Source organism: Garra rufa, chromosome 22, assembly GCF_049309525.1.
Source record: "Garra rufa chromosome 22, GarRuf1.0, whole genome shotgun sequence".
In the NCBI taxonomy this organism is placed as follows: Eukaryota; Metazoa; Chordata; class Actinopteri; order Cypriniformes; family Cyprinidae; genus Garra; species Garra rufa.
The window spans coordinates 23,895,443-23,912,372 of NC_133382.1; the positions used below are offsets into that span (position 1 = coordinate 23,895,443).

A 16,930-nucleotide genomic window follows, 5' to 3' on the forward strand; every position below is an offset into this window, starting at 1 on the left:
TACAAAATATTGTTTTATGCCTGACTTACAGTAAAAATAAAGAAAATTTGTAAATGCTTTACATTTACATTTGGCATAAAAATTGGTATATCTATTAATTTAACCATCTTTGTTTTTTTCTTTAGTTTGTAATAAGGGTCAAGTGGTGAGTGGCCAGTACAGAATGCTAGCCAAGCACGGGGGTTACGTTTGGATGGAGACCCAGGCAACTGTCATCTACAACAATCGCAACTCCCAACCACAGTGCATCATCTGCATCAACTACGTCCTGAGGTACTGTATTGAATGAATCAGGGAATACTGTCAGTTAATGCTGATACGATATTCTTCTCATCCTGTCATTGTATTTCAGTTCTGTTGAGGAGCAGTCCGTCATCTTCTCGCTGGACCAGACAGAGTCTCTATTCAAGCCCTACCACATGTGTAACATGGGAGAACTGTTCAGCCAGGGTGGAGCTTCCTCCTCAGAAGCTGAGGACATTCTTTTCACTAAGCTCAAGGAGGAGCCTGAGGAGTTAGCTCAGTTAGCGCCCATGCCAGGAGACGCCATCATTGCCCTGGACTTTGGTCAGAGCGCCACCCGGCACTACTTCAACCATTCCCCCTACAATAGCTTCACCCTCTTCACATCCTCAACCCCCGATTACAAATCTACTCCCATCCTGCATGCATGAACTCTTACTCCTTCCCTTGGCTCTCCTTACTCTACCTCACCAGTCACACATGTACACTGCACAGGTCATAAGCTGCGATGTTGCAGCAAATATCGTACTGTAGCTCAATGGCACTGTAGCTTGGCTTTGCTGCAGAGTACGCAATATGTCACAACGTAAAAGAAAGCTGAATCTATCTGCTTCTTATGGCTTAGCGTTGGCTTTAGCATAACGTTTTTGTATTATTAAAATAAAGTTTTGTTTCTTTTTTATTAATAAAAGTAGATTTTATATTTCAACGTCACCTGTGCATTTGAAGGTATGCCAATGGCAGTAGGCAGTGTTTGTGTGTTTCATCTCACAACAGGGCTATTATGGGTATACTAATTACTTTTTTCATCAAAATGCATGTCTTCACACGTAAAACCACTGCATGGGATGGAAATCACCACCTTGCGATGCTTTCAACACTTCTATAATTGCTTTTGGTGATGGCTGAGGTTGTTTTTAACATCTTATTTATTTATATAATTTATTTATTCTCATATAACTGTCACATATGTGACCCTGGACCACAAAAGCAGTCTTAAGTAGCACTGTATGGGTCAAAATTTTAGATTTTTTCACAATTTGATAATTCCACTGATTAATTTTTTTATGCCAAAAATCATTAGTATATTAAGGAAAGATCATGTTTCGTAAATATATCTAACTTAATTTTTGATTAGTAATATGCATTGGTAAGAACTTAATCTGGACAACTTTAAAGACGATTTTCTCAATATTTAGATTTTTTTGTACTCTCAGATTCCAGATTTTCAAATATTGTATCTCGGTCAAATATTGTCCTATACTAACAAACCATACATCAATGGAAAGCTTATTTATTCAGCTTGATGTATGAATTATGAATGAAAATTTTCATATGACTGGTTGTGTGGTTTAGGGTCACATATGTTAAATGAGCCAAGCCTTTTGTACACTGTGTTGTTTATCTTGTTTATCATTTCAGTTTATTTTTATCCCACAAGTGTGTTGACTTGCTACTATCATGTGCATTTGCAGATAGGCCAAATTTTGAAGAACCAACTTTCTTCTCCAAGTCCACCAAGCTTCCTGTTGTGGGGCCATCTTGGGTTGTGGATACACCGCCTGATGGCAGTCCTGATAGAAAACTATCCATCATGCCGTCCACCTTCACCAGACCCCAGGTGCCTCCTGCAGGCAAATGCACGCCCTGTTCCACACCCTGCTTGAGCATCCACAGCAGCTGTTCAACAGTACGTCTCCATCTGGACATATGTCAAAAACAGTCATTTAGTTTTTATGGTCACTTACAAAAAAATGTTTACCTTTAAAGGAACAGTTCATCCAAAAATGAAAATTACCCTATGATTTACTCACCCTCACACAATCCTAGATGTATGACTTTTTTATTTCAGACAAATACAACTGGAGATACAATAAAAAATGTCCTGGCTCTTCCAAGCTTTATAATGACAGTGAATGGGTGTTGAGATTTTGAAGTCCAATAAAGTGCATTCATCCATCATAAAAAGTACTCCACACAGCTCAGGGTGGTTAATAAAGGCCATCTAAAGCAATTTGATGTTTGTGTAAGAAAAAAAAGCTATATTTAAAACTTTACGAATGAAGAAGCAACGAACACAGAAGCGCAGTGGAGAGAGCAAAACATGGTCAAGAATTAGAAGTACAAAACAAAGATTTTTAAAGAAAAATGTTGGAGGATTTCAATATAAGCCAAGAGGAGACTGATTTTCCTTTGCTGTAAACTAAACTTGGTTTTTGCAACACTAGCATATTTTTACCGGAGCTTACGCTACGCCTACATCCTACTTCATCCACTAGAACGCCACTCTCTGGTGTACTTGCAATTGACAGTTAGCAAAGCTAGAGATTACAGTTTATAAAGTTTTAAATATGGATGTTTTTCTGACACAAACACAGCCATTCACTTCAGGAGGCCTTTATTAACCCCCTGGAGCCATGTGGAGTACTTTTTATGATGGATGGATGCACTTTATTGGACTTTTAATTCTCAACGCCCATTCACTGTCATTATAAAGCTTAGAAGAGCCAGGAAATATTTTAATATAACTATTTAATATAACGATTGTATTCGTTTGAAAGGGGGAAAAAAACAAATACACCTAGTATGGCTTGAGGGTGAGTAAATCATCGGGTAATTTTAATTTTTGGGTGAACTATCCCTTTAAGACTTCTATTTTCAAACCAATTCCAGTTTTGGTTTCCTCCTGATGACCTTTTTTAATAGTGATGCAATTCAAATGTATTTAACATTATGGTATGTTGAAGTGGTTTAATGTGTTGTGATGTATGTCTGCAGCCTAGCAGTCCAACAGATTACTGTGGCAGTGGAGAGTGTGATCTAAAGGTAGAGCTGACAGAGAAGCTATTTGCCCCTGAATCTGTAGCAACAAATCCCACAGGCTCCCAGGTGAGAGTTGTATGATTATTAGAGCAATTTTTATTCTTCTAAAAATATTGATGTGTTTTTCATTGATATTCTTTGTAAATATCTGTGTGCAGTTGGACCTGAGTGATCTGGACCTGGAGACTCTTGCTCCATACATCCCAATGGATGATGAGGACTTCCAACTGCACCCCATTTGCTTGGAGGAGCCGGTGCCTGACACAGGTCCAGGCCTGAGCACAGCCCTCCAGCACAGCTTCAGCAGTGTAGCTGACCTCTTCCAGCCCCTGGGTCCATTCCCTCCTGACAACAAAAGCAGCACTAACACATGTCCGGACATGGCTATTGTGCAGCCTTACCAAACCGCACCAAACGTCCCGCTTTCCTCTAAGGAGCGTAGACCAAGTCTTCAATGGCCCCCTGACCCACCCTCACAGTATGAATGTACAGATATTAGACACATGGATGACCGACGCACAGCAGATCCAGGACAAACGTGCAATTTCAACTCTGCACTACCCCAGCAAAGGTGATCAGAGTTCATCATTGCATTACAAGCGTCTTATTTTGCAATACATAAACTGGGTATACAGTTGAGGTCAAAAGTTTACATACACCTTGCAGAATCTGCAAAAGGTAAATTATTTTTCCAAAATAAGAAGGATCATACAAAATGCATGTTATTTTTTGTTTAGTACCGAATTTATACATTTTGAATTTATAATGAACCTGTTTTAAAAGTTATATACACTTGATTCTTAATACTGTGTTGTTACCTGAATGATCCACAGCTGTGTCATTTGTTTAGTGATAGTTGTTTATGAGTCCCTTGTTTGTCCTGAACAGTTGAACTGCCTGCTGTTCTTCAGAAAAATCCTTCAGGTCACACAAATTCTTTGGTTTTTTAGCATTTTTGTGCATTTGAACCCTTTCCAACAATAACTACTGAGGACAATTGAAAGACTCATATGTAACTATTACAGAAGGTTCAAATGCTCACTGATGCTTCAGAAGGAAACACAATGCATTAAGAAATGGAGGGTGAAAACTTTTTGAATTTGAAGATTAGGGTAAATTTTAATTATTTTGTCTTCTGGGAAACATGCATGTATATTCTGTAGCTTCTGATGGGCAGTACTAAATGAAAAAAAAGATATTTTGGCAAAAAAAAAAAAACACATCTTCATTCTTTTCAAAAGTTTTCACCCCCAGCTCTTAATGCGTCATGTTTCCTTCTGAAGCATGCATTTTGTAGGATCCCTCTTACTTTGGTAAAACAATTAACATTTTGCAGATTCTGCAAGTCTGCAGGCAAATCTTGTTTTCTGTTGTCTGTTTGAGGACATCTTACAGTGTAAACACAGCTATAAATGACTGAAAACATGCAAAAAAAGTCTAGACCAATTACAAATTATCATGCAAATAAATGAAAAAAGAACACCGATTGCAAATTAGTGTGCAAATATGTTCTAGCTGCAGTCAAGCGGACAGCTCAACAGAGAATTTCAAAGTTTTTGATGTCAAGGACAACCAAATATAAAAGCAGCTGAATATTTTTATGTATAAAGACACTGTGTGAGGAAAATGAAATAAGTGTGATATTAAAAAGAATATTTGTTGTTAGAAAAAACAAAAAACAAAAACAAAAAAACAGTTTTTTATATTTTCAAGCCAAAAGAATATAAAATATTTTCTGGGAAAAAAAGTGTGATTTCTGCTAAATAATTTCTCACAAAGGCTACATTTATTTGATTAAAAATACAGTAAAAACATTATTATTTTTTTATTTCAAGTTACTATTTTCTGTTTTAACATATTTTCAAATATAATTTGTGACCCTGGACCACAAAACCAGTCATAAGTAACAGAGGTATATTTGTAGCAATAGCCAACAATACACTGTATGAGTTAAAATTATCGATATTTCTTTTATTCCAAAAATCATTAGGAAATTAAGTAAAGATCATGTTCCATGAAGATATTTTGTGAATTTACTACCATAAATATATCAGAACATAATTTTTGATTAGTAATATGCATTGCTAAGAACTTAATTTGGAAAACTTTAGAGATGATTTTCTCAATATTTAGATTTTTTTGCACCCTCAGATTCCAGAATATTGTCATATCCAAACAAACCATCCATCAATGGAAAGCTTACTTATTCAGCTTTCAGATGATGTATAAATCTCAGTTTCACAAAATTGACCCTTATAACAGATTTTTGTGGTCAAGGGTCACATTTATATATCGTATATATTTTCAGGACTTTTTGTAATATTATAAATGTCTGTCTTGCCACATTTGACCCATTTAATGCATTCTTGCTAAATAAAAGAATTCATTTCATTCCAAAAAAAAAAAAAAATATTACAAATGTCACATTCATTCACTGACTTATTTTTTCTTGCTATTTTCAGATTTTTTGAGAGCTTTGCCCCTGTACAAAAAGGCATGAGTGTGGGTCAGATAGCTCTCGTCAACAACTTGAAACGCAAGAGGCAGTCAGAGTTCAGTTCATCATGCTCTTTCACTGATATTCCAAAGGTAATCTTTCAGATCTCACTGTAGACTAATGAAAATGAGTAAAGTTCACATAGTGATACCAAAGACAAAATACTAAATCAACATGTTTAGCAGGTGCTAGCTCCTCACAAGTCTGCAGATGGCATGCAAAAAAGAATGAAGACGATGAACGACGACAGCTGCGCCTTCTCTGTCAGAAAGTCTCTCAGCGCAAGTGTGCTAACAGGTAAATCAGCTCTCTTCCGCTCAGACACATCTAGCTTTTCTACACTCTAAATTTACACACTCCTTTGTTCCTTTTTGACAGATAAATTTCCATGTATGCAAAGCGGATTGGTAGCTCCTCATGGCTGCAGTCAGTCTCTCAAAAGGAGCTCAGAGGATCTCAAACAGCATTTCCCGGAGTCATTCAACTCTCCCAGTAACAGACAATACCACATGATTCCTCCACACAAACACACAGGTCTATAGCCATACAGTAGTTTCCAGACCATCGGATCAAATGCGTCTTTATCTATGTAACATTTAAGCAACATTTTTATTTTATTTTCAACAGGCATGATAAGTCAACTCTTGGGCCCGTCATTTGACTCATATTGTCTGCCAGAGCTGACACGATATGACTGTGAGGTAAACGTGCCTCTACAGGGAAACCTGCATCTGCTTCAAGGCAGTGACCTCCTGAGAGCTTTGGACCAGACCACATAAACCCAGAGCTTCTTCAGCGATTCATTCACCCATAGTTGTCTATATATGCTGTTGTCTTCTACGCATGTATTATCAGCCTTTATTTAGACGTATTTGTACATTTTCCTTCAAGACCTGTGTAATATTTTAATATATATTTGAAAAATCTGATTGTTACTTGTTTGAAATGTGTTCGGCGTACCACATTCTGTGCTATCGCAAACTTTAATATTGTCCTGTGCCTTTAGAAGCAAAGTGTTCTTAACATTTATGGTCAGATTTACTGTTTCACTGTTGCAACGTTATATCTCAACTAACTAGAATATATAATACACAATAGTACATATAGTTTAAATGGTTAACTTATTCAATCAGCTTGGAATACGACTACTCTGTTTGTAATCAAAGACAGTTAACTGCTTTGCCAAACCTATTGCCTTAAATATTTGTTTCGACATTGTACCAGCAACAAATGTGGCATGTGTAGCTCAGAAACTCAGAAAAGTCTGCTTTCCTATTTAGGACAATTAGTATTAGAATCTCATTCCTTTAGTTTTCACAATCATGACAAATGCTGTATTAAAAGTATAGTTTCTGTCATCTAAAGCACTTTATTTTAAAAGATGCAAACGGAAGACCAAACTGAAACGCCCAGGAATAGTGTTTGTTTTGGGTAACTTCTCAAGCCCATCCAACATTAAAGGTTGTATCAGCGATTTCTAGCCTAAAACATAAAGTGTCAATTTCAGCTGAGCTTTCTTCACGATCCGCTCGCTGCCTGCCCCATAAATTGTCTGTGAAAAAAACGCGTCTCTCTGGTCAGCCTAGGGTCCGAGATATGCCACAAAAACAATCGGCACTACCAACCTTTCCACAGATAAACAAACAGTGTTCCAACCAATCAGCGTCAGGGGTTTGGTGTTGTGGACTTTCCTACTGGTGCAGGGATGTGAGGGAGGCGGAGCGAAAGTCCACAACACCAAACCCCTGACGCTGATTGGTTGGAACACTGTTTGTTTATCTGTGGAAAGGTTGGTAGTGCCGATTGGTTTTTTGGCATATCTCGGACCCTAGGCTGACCAGAGAGACGTGGTTTTTTCACAGACAATTTATGGGGCAGGCAGCGAGCGGATCGTGAAGAAAGCTCAGCTGAATTTGACACTTTATGTTTCAGGCTAGAAATCGCTGATACAACCTTTAACCACCCATCTTCTTTCTTTAAAAACTGTAAATTCGCATTTTCTTTTCTTATACAAACATATCTATTGTGTCTACATTAGATGAGGTCTCTGTAGATCTCTGTAACACGTAAAACATGTTTGTATTTGGTGTTCAGAAGTGCCTTGGTACTCGGTCTTGTCTACCTAGCGGTAGACAGAAATGAATCTGTAGCTTTTTCTTTTACAGTATATATCTAATATATATATATGGTAGTTTAAGGTTATTAGATTTTGTATTAAATGTATCACCTTCTCGTGATACTCTGGGGTTTCTGTGTGTTTCTTAACAAAATATATAAAGCTAATTTTATCGTATATCTTTGAGAGAGTCTGTGATTGTTTATTCTCAGGATAGTGGCTTCAAGTAACAAGCGTTTGTATTCCAATCTTTCTCTGTAGCATTAGAAGATAAAAAAGATTGCATTATGTCTAAAAGAAATTAAAACGTAAATGGTGCTACTTAATCATTCTCATTTTATTCTTTCTATGATCCGCCATTTTACGTAATGCATGTTTACATTTTGCTTTATTGTTGCAACAATGCGCTGGATAACATTCGGTGAATGAGACTTCACGTTGGCTGCAGGGTATCCGCGGATCCTTAAAAAGTCTTAAATAACGTTTAAATTTAGTTTCGTAGGTCTTAAATAGTTCTGGTCACATTTCCGCTAAAATATCTTCAGTCTTCAAAAATATCGAGATAGGGCCGATTGCAGAACAGCAGAACCATACGTCACAGCAGTCACACGGCAGCAGCGCCACGGCAGCAGGCTCAGACGGTAGTGGGCGGAGTCTCCATCTGAGATCGAAAGTGGGTGAAAATAATGATCAACTTATAGACCTTTTTCCTGAGTAAACGATGAGCGCCGCCATTACGAATTCTAACGTCAGATTGAATGCTTTTCTGTTCCGGTCTCCATAGGAACCCATTCAAATAGCGTCCATCTGTTTTTAATGTAGCTAACTTCCGCTGCTTCGTGTCATCTACACACTCATTAAAGTGAGGCACTGACAAATTACGGTCATTGCGACATTGCCAAGTGATGGCTCCCATGTGCTTTTTTAAAAACATTTTAATAGGTTTAACATTAGTTTATTAGCTCGGAATATACCCTAATTTGACTAGAAACAATGCAGACCGGAAATGCAAAGCATTCTTTCAGTTAAGAGTCAGACTTACTTCCGCGTTCAGGAAAAACGTCTATATTTTTCCATATATTTTTAAACAGTATAAACTGAGTACAAAGCTCAAACAAAAAACAAAACAAAACTTGAGCAATAGAATGTTTTTATTTAGTTAAACTATATTTTTTACCTAATCATTTCAGTATTAACCAATTTTTCATTGTACATAATACCATGTACTATACACTATACCCATCACAAACTGGATTTTCCAAAAAAAAATATTACAAAATCAAACAAAACATATAGCACAGAAGGCACACATTTAACAACAATAATAACCACACATTACTTACCTAACTAAATTAGTTTAAACCTAAAATAAATCAAAACTCTTTAAACATGCAATTAATCCAGAGGCATGATTTGTTCACACACTCATTAAGGAAATGTCCATATCATCCTTAAATTCAAAGTGAAACATGAAGGGCTCTTTGGCCAGCAGACTCTCATCATTTGTTTCTGCCATTATAAAAGTTCATTATGTTGCTGCACATGAAATATAATGCGAATAACATTAAATAAATATATATTTTTATAAGGTTACACACTGATTATTTATAACTTAAACCCCATTTTTCTACCCATCCGTTGGTCGCGCATATACGCCATGTTTGTAGTTTTTTACACTTTTTATGCGTATTTGTAGTTCTAATCAAATCCTCGTTCAACACTCAATGTGTTGTGGGCAATATAATAGCCGTTAGAGTGCGCATTAATCCGTACTTCGAATTCTAAAGGTAAATTGTAGTAGACCGTCCGGAAATCTTTGGAATACTTTTTAGGACATACCAATTCTATTTTCTACGGAGCCCCTTACGTCACCTGTAGAAGAAAAATAATTAATCCGTGGGGACGGTTTTGCAATTCGTTCCCTCAGTTTATAAACCGTTCTCACGAATTCTTAAACTGTTCCCTCAGTTTAACAATTCGTGCCCACGGATTAACAAACCGTGCGCTCAGATTTTGTAAACCGTACCCTCGGATTTTGAATCCGTACCCACAAATTCATAATCCGTGCGCACGCTTTCGCAATCCGTTCCCACAGTTTGTAAACTGCTCTCACGGATTTGTGGCCCCGCCCCCAAATTCAACCAGGACACCTGTTTATATGCTGGATGCACTGTTTTGCATTTATTAAACTTTATTTCTCAGTAGGCTATATGAGAGGGACGGATTACGGACCGGGCCAGCGGGGCCGCTGCCCAGGGGCCCTTGGGGTGCAGGGGGCCCATGGGGCCCCTAGCCCAAAACAATTTGCAACGCTTATCAACAATGTATTTTCGTTTGTCTATTTTAGAGGGCCTACATTCTTTGATCCTCTGCCTACAAGGGCCCCTGCCCTGACTCTATAGGGAGGGCGTTTGCCAAGGGCCCTTGAATTGTGGTGGTTGTGGTGGTGGTGGTGGTGCTGGTGGTGGTGAGGTCCTGGCTTCTGGCTACCAGGGGGTCCTAGGGAGGATGGGGGCTTTTAGAGTGCCCTCTGATTATGAGGGCCCTACTAGGAGGCCCTAGGGAGGAGGGTATAGTGTACCTTTAGAGGGCCATCTGATTACAAGGGCCCCTACCATGGGGCCCCTGGCTTCTGGGGGGAGGGGAGGGGGACGTGTTAACAGCCTTACAGAAGGCCCTCTGACTAGGGAGCGGTAGAATGGTGGGATGGAGGCGGTTAACCTGCCCACTGAGTGGCCCCCAGACCAGTGTAGCAGTGTAAGAGTTTGACCAGTGTAATCACTCCCAGGGCTGTAGTGGAGGCTAAACGCAAGTAAACACGGTTTACCCACCTCTGAAATTTTAGAATTAGAGTTTACCCACTTCTCAATTGATCTAAATGCACATCATAGTATAGTTCAGGGCTATTCAAATGCGGCCCGCCAATCATCTTCATCTGGCCCGAGGGAGAAGTACATAAACCTGCTGTTTATCTAAGTTACTGGTTTATTAAATATGACACGGGTGGGTAGTATTTGTGATTTCGCTTACTTTACCATTTTATTCTGTTGGTGTCCTTGAATTTATTTGTTCCTGGCCCTGCACATGATATGACTGCCACCTAGCTACGAGGATGTCACTGTCTTCTTTGGGAAAGCTGCAAAGCAACAATTGCAGATTATAACAGGTACATGGCATTTTGGTTCACTTTTATAGACATTTCCATTTCTATTTCGAACTAGCACATTCTGGATAATTCAAACAAATAATATTTGTTATGGTACGATCGGGTTGTGCTACGTTGCTACCAGGGGAGTTGCTAGACCTAAAGCTCTACTGGGGCACAGGCCCCCCATTACTCGTTAGTTGCATGATTCAGTTGTTGCATGTAGTTTAATATCTTTATTTTGGGATTATCAACGTAAATTATAACTCAAATTTGAAATTCTACTGGGGCACAGCATTTTTTTACTGGGGCACGTGGGGGGGACTGCAACAGCTGCAACTGCCAAGCTTAGGCTCGGTTGTACTGGGGAACTAGACGGTGCTATATAACCCTCAAATGAAAGCAAAGCAATTGAAGATCTGGCAAACTATCCAACGTGTTTTTGCAGCGTTGAGCAATGTAGCCAATCACAGACATATCTGTTGTTTCCGAACAATTAGAAACACTTGTCAGAATTCACTCACTGCTGAAAGCGCCTGATCGGTTTTTATTAAGTGCCGTTTTGTGCGCTCGTGAATCATCTTATGAGTGTAGACGCGATGTAAATAAAATATTAATTGTGTAGTTTAGAGAGCTTTATTAATTATAACGGAATTTTGTGAGATCTCTATGAACTTTTAGTGATAATAAGGGGAGTGTGCTTTGCACTTTCCAGGCTATAATCCATTCAAAATTTGTATGAAACTTTCGTTTTTCGGCACATGCAAGCTGATATGTTTTGGGAGTGACATTTGCATATTTACGCTGGGTTCATTCTCGAAAAAACGGTGAAGCAGTAGACGGGATAAAAATATATTTTCCCCTTCTCCCAAAACAACTTACTGTTTCAGCTATAAAATAGTTCAGTTTTGTATGTAATGGCAAAATTTTTATATTTAGTTTCGTTTTTTATTTAGCTAATTTAGAAAAACGCTTGGAGCATTTTTTATTCGTTATATATATATATATATATATATATATATATATTAGCCTACCGAACAGCGCCCAGCGGAAGACTGATCATAGTCTGTTTGATCAGTTTGCCTTCTCAAATCATCACGACTTGCCTAAAATGAAATCTATAGATATAAAACAGTTCAAGTATAAAACAAAGTACGAGTAATACATCGAAAAAAAAACGTTACAGCATTTTTATAAAATAAAGAAAACAAAAATTATGTGCTTTCTGCCGTCTGGTTCTTGAACAGGAGTGCTTAACAAAATGAAGCGAAATGCATCCCTCACAGACATAATAAATACATTTATAGAAAGCTTTAAATTATTACTTAACGAAATAAAACAAATCAAAAACAAAAACTCTTTCATGTAATCCCTAAAGATGAATTTCTCTTTAAAGGCGCGTCCAAGAGGAGATTGCAAGTCAGGATCTTTGCGACAATAACTCAGAATACACGAGTTTATTAATAAATAATTCAGATATGTCCTTACTCTTTCCTCGACACATTCATTGTTTGTTATTTATTTTTGCTGGTGCTTGGGGCGAGCTTTAGCCTATTGTGTGCGCTTGAACGCGGATTCAGCTGCAAAAGCACACTAAACGGCGTCCGAGTCGGTCTCAAAAGTGAAAGCGAAAGTGAAGTTTCGTGTTGTTTCCACCAGCGCGGCATTTTTTTTTCTTCACCATAATTGATGGATGTCTAAATTATGAAAATAAGGAGAAGCCTAAAATAGGCCCGATGCCGGCCCGGGTTTGAACTATGATGTGAAAACTGGCCCAAAGCCGTAAAAAAAAAGTCGGAGCCCATCGGCCCGGGCTGAGGGGGGCCCTCGCGAACATTTTGCCCAGGGGCCCACACAACCCATAATCCGTCCCTGTATGAGACTATGCAACACTGACAAAACAGAGTTTTTAGCTTTATTTTATATTAATCACCAATAGATTAGCTGCCAAAACATCATGTGTTTTAACCTATTGGTTATTAATGTAAAATAAACGATAAAAAGAAGCCTGTTTTGTAAGTGCGGTCATGGTACCAAAATAAAATAATACGTGAAGAGCGCTGTTCAAACGGCTTTGTTTTATATAATATTTTTCAAAATATAAAATTACCTGAATTAAAAAAAAAACGAGTTTTGGAGAGGAGAAGGTAAAAAGTAATGTAGCCTAATATATTTCATATTTAATAATTACATTAACAGTGAAGCATGCATCTAACTCTGAGTGAAAAGATTATCATAAAATCACCAAAATGAGTCTACATGTTAAGAATGAACAAACACATTTGTGCACTCATTTATTTAGCCTATAAATTAAAATAATAATTACTATTTTAAGTATTATGACGTAAACAGTTTATACTGTTTCTACCTATCGGGGCCACAAATCCGTGAGTACAGTTTAAAACCCGTGGGAACGGATTGCTAAAGCGTGCGCACGGATTATGAATTTGTCGGTACGGATTCAAAATCCGAGGGTACGGTTTACAAAATCTGAGCGCACGGATTGGAAATTCGTGGGTACGGTTTGTTAATCCGTGGGCACGATTTATTAAACCGAGGGAACAGTTTAAGAATTCGTGGGTACGGTTTATAAACTGAGGGAACGAATTGCAAAACCGTCCCCACGGATTAATTATTTTTCTTCTACAGGTGACGTAAGGGGCTCCGTAATTTTCGAATACTATTTAGGACGGATATTTTGTGGGACCTGATTGGGCTGCAGCAGGAGACTCCGCCCACTACCGTCTGAGCCTGCTGCCGTGGCGCTGCTGCCGTGTGACTGCTGTGACGTATGGTTCTGCTGTTCTGCAATCAGTCATTATTGAAAATATCTAGCCTAGAAATCTAGACGCACCCTAGCGGCAGCAAAAATTATTTAAAATTACTTAAACATCTTGATGTAAGTCTGGCTCGCCAGGCTAAAAAATATCAGGTAAAGCATAAAGAAAACGCCCTTCTAACAGGGTCTTTAAATCCATTTTGACCGCTCCCAGCACCCATACCGTAAGTGCGTGATTAGACGCGCATGAAGAAAGTGCAGCTGGCGTGATCGTGTATTTTCAAGACGCGACTGGAGTGTCGGACTGAAGATTTTTTTTCTCCCCCTGCGGTAGTTACTGCGTCTTCAGACAGAATCACAGTAGCGGATTACAGGTCCAGCAAGCTGTTTTCTGTATATAATGGTCTCAATTATAGGTCGAGCTAGCCTTCGAGATACTTTTAAAATGTTTTTTTTTTCTTGCCCGACCGAACAAACAGCCTGATTAAAACTGAAGTGACAAAAATAACCAGCGAAGCATCGAAAGGCAAGAAAGATTCCTATTTTAATACATAAGACGTAAACAGCAATTGATAATGGATAGTGTATTTCTGGTCTATTTGTGACATACTTTAAAACAAATGAGCGTAACAGCACACACAGAGAAACTCCAAAGAAACACACTGAGGCAACAATTGAAAATTAATAGTTTATTTATAACATGACGTAGTTCAGTAATATACCAAGGCTTTTTGCTGAATAATCTCACGATTACAAATGTTACATTAATTTTAGTTTAATAAAATAGTTAGTCAAGTAGTTACTTACATTTTAGACAAAATATGTACTGTTTTGTTTTGTTTCACCAACGAAAATAGTTCCAAACAAGGATGACAGCAGAAGTATAGCGCATTCTCCAAGCAATGTTTTACTACTAAATGATTCAGCGTTTGGCTCGAATCAGTTGAAATAACTCAATAACTCACTCATTATGTGACTTACCGCCACCTGCTGGTAGTTTAGTATGTTTAAAAGTATGCATCCCCACCCTAACATTTCTAATTTGTACAATCATAAATGTATTTAAAACATTAATCTCATAACATCTTTTATTGCACTTTTAATTTTGCAGTGTAAATGATGTAATCTGACTGCGAACAGCCATATAGAATTTGATAAATTGTAATAATTTCAAAGGTGATGCATACATTTCAAAAGTAAAAAAAAGGCCTTTATAAAGGTCAATCAAATATGCAGATTTAAGATGTCAAAGTAAGTAGAGCACTGATGCAAATATTGCTTCAGAATAAATTGTTTACATCACCAGATATCTTTAAGTGGTACTTAAACTGATGTGAAAAGTTCACTATATATTGTAATAAGTATAATTTATGACAGCCATGAAATATTGTTTACTTTTTACATTAAACAAATTAAATATTACTCATATGCATGTAATATACAGTATATTTCCATTACAGGTTTAGGTCTTAAATTTCATAAAAGGTGGTATTAAAAAGGTCTTAAAAAGTCTTGAATTTCACTTGTTCATAACTGCAGATACCCTGTGGCTGTTAGGGGAATAACGAGAAGAACAAGAAAGTGCCGTGAACGGTAAACCTCTGCACTACAAACCAGTGTGTTCATTAAGATAATACATTAAAATAATATGGCAAGACGCCAGTTTGCAATATCAAGCAGGAAACAAGCTGTTTGTACAGCTAAAAATAGCTAGAAGCTAATGACACTGGAAGCTAGACCGATTAAATTTACAAATGGACGCGCCCTTACGGGAAAATTAAGGTGGATGTGATTTGAATTATAATTAAATTTGTCATTATCAAAAGTGTATTCAGTTGAAACATTTAGGGAGGATAATACTCTGTAATGCAATTCACACCAGCAAATTAATTAATTACTCCGCTTATGGGAGTTCAAGAATGTTCATGTAAGCCAAAACGAATCGTCAGGAGATACACGAAAATGAACTTGTTTTTAATGACATAACAATTAGGCTACAGGAACATTCCGATCCTGGCCTCTGTATCCCACAAGACCGCGATACCGTTGGCTGCAAACAAATGCGTAGCGCCAAAACATACAAATGACCATAAAAGGAATAAATATTTAAACACAGAACAAGCAAACACTTCCTATCAAATGCTTCTGGGAGTCGAGGGAACCTGAGGGCATTGATGAAACTAAAATAAACAGCCTACATGAACTTGTTAGGTTTCCTTACATGGATCAAGGTGGGAATTAAGTGGGAAAATCTGAGTATGAGATGCTAGTAATATGTTTCTAATGTTGTGGGAATCCTTTTATTTAGATGCCGATTTTCTCAGATAAGACTAAGAGAGCTGTTCTCTTCGGAAATCAAATAATTGTGTTCACTTGTAGCTATGAAACAAACAAAAAAACAAAAAAAGAGAATTGTATGACTATTGACTGTTGTTTTTTTAATACTTCCAGCTATGGTTAAATCACAAAAGAAGAAATTGTGTTCAGCTATCTGAGAAAAAGAATAGAAATATTATCATTTTTAGACCTAGATACAGTCTGATTGCAAGTACACTGGCACGCTTTCAGATAGGAAGTTTCTACAATGTGATATGGTAGAATGTGAGTGGTTTTTTTTAATGTTGCCGATATGAAGTCTGCAATTTGCATCCAGTAATTGTTCCAGTGTGACAATAGATGTTTCATAACCTAAATCGTGTCACTGATGCAAGCGGTTGGAGTCAAACGTAAAAGTTATGTAAGTAGTCCAACGTGGTTCCTAGAAATCTTTCTATAGCTATTAATCAAAATAATCTGGGTAAGCCAGGGAATTACTTTACATTTATATTAACTCCTCACATATATAAACACCATAGTTTTCTCTGCAATTAAATAAATATTAAATGAGCTTTAAAGCTTGAGCCATCACAGATTTTAATACCAGCGTATTATATGCATGATTATGCATGTGAGAACTATAAAAAGTAATAGTAATATTTTTCATATGTGTCCCTGGACCACAAAACCAGTCTTAAGTAGCATGGGTGTGTTTGTAGCAGTAGCCAAAATGTATTGTATGGGTCAACATGATTGATTTTTCTTTTATGCCAAAAATCATTAGGATATTAAGTGAAGATCATGTTCCTTAAAGATATTTTGGAAATTTCCTACTCTAAATATATCAAAACTGTATATTTTTGATTTGTATATGCATTGCTAATAACTTCATTTGGACAACTTTAAAGGCGATTTTCTCAGTATTTAGATTTTTTGCACCTTCAGATTTCATATTTTCAAAAGTTGTATCTCAGCCAAATATTGTTCTATCCTATCAAACCATACATCAAT

At 37.4% G+C, this 16,930-nt stretch overlaps 1 protein-coding gene across 2 annotated transcripts in view; it reads left to right on the plus strand.

The window, feature by feature from the left end:
• The window catches only part of epas1a (endothelial PAS domain protein 1a), a 31,068-nt gene extending 23,063 nt beyond the window's left edge, over nucleotides 1–8,005 (plus strand). Inside the window, exons 8-16 of one of the 2 annotated variants that reach the window (XM_073828221.1) lie at nucleotides 126–273; nucleotides 353–567; nucleotides 1,719–1,933; nucleotides 3,022–3,132; nucleotides 3,225–3,637; nucleotides 5,529–5,655; nucleotides 5,746–5,860; nucleotides 5,942–6,097; nucleotides 6,191–8,005. In XM_073828221.1, coding sequence (XP_073684322.1) covers nucleotides 126–273; nucleotides 353–567; nucleotides 1,719–1,933; nucleotides 3,022–3,132; nucleotides 3,225–3,637; nucleotides 5,529–5,655; nucleotides 5,746–5,860; nucleotides 5,942–6,097; nucleotides 6,191–6,342 — 1,652 coding nt within the window. In that variant the 3' untranslated portion in view covers nucleotides 6,343–8,005. The remainder of the gene's footprint in view (nucleotides 1–125; nucleotides 274–352; nucleotides 568–1,718; nucleotides 1,934–3,021; nucleotides 3,133–3,224; nucleotides 3,638–5,528; nucleotides 5,656–5,745; nucleotides 5,861–5,941; nucleotides 6,098–6,190) is intronic. The other variant, XM_073828222.1, reaches the window with a different exon arrangement.
• Nucleotides 8,006–16,930: the final 8,925 nt, after the last annotated feature.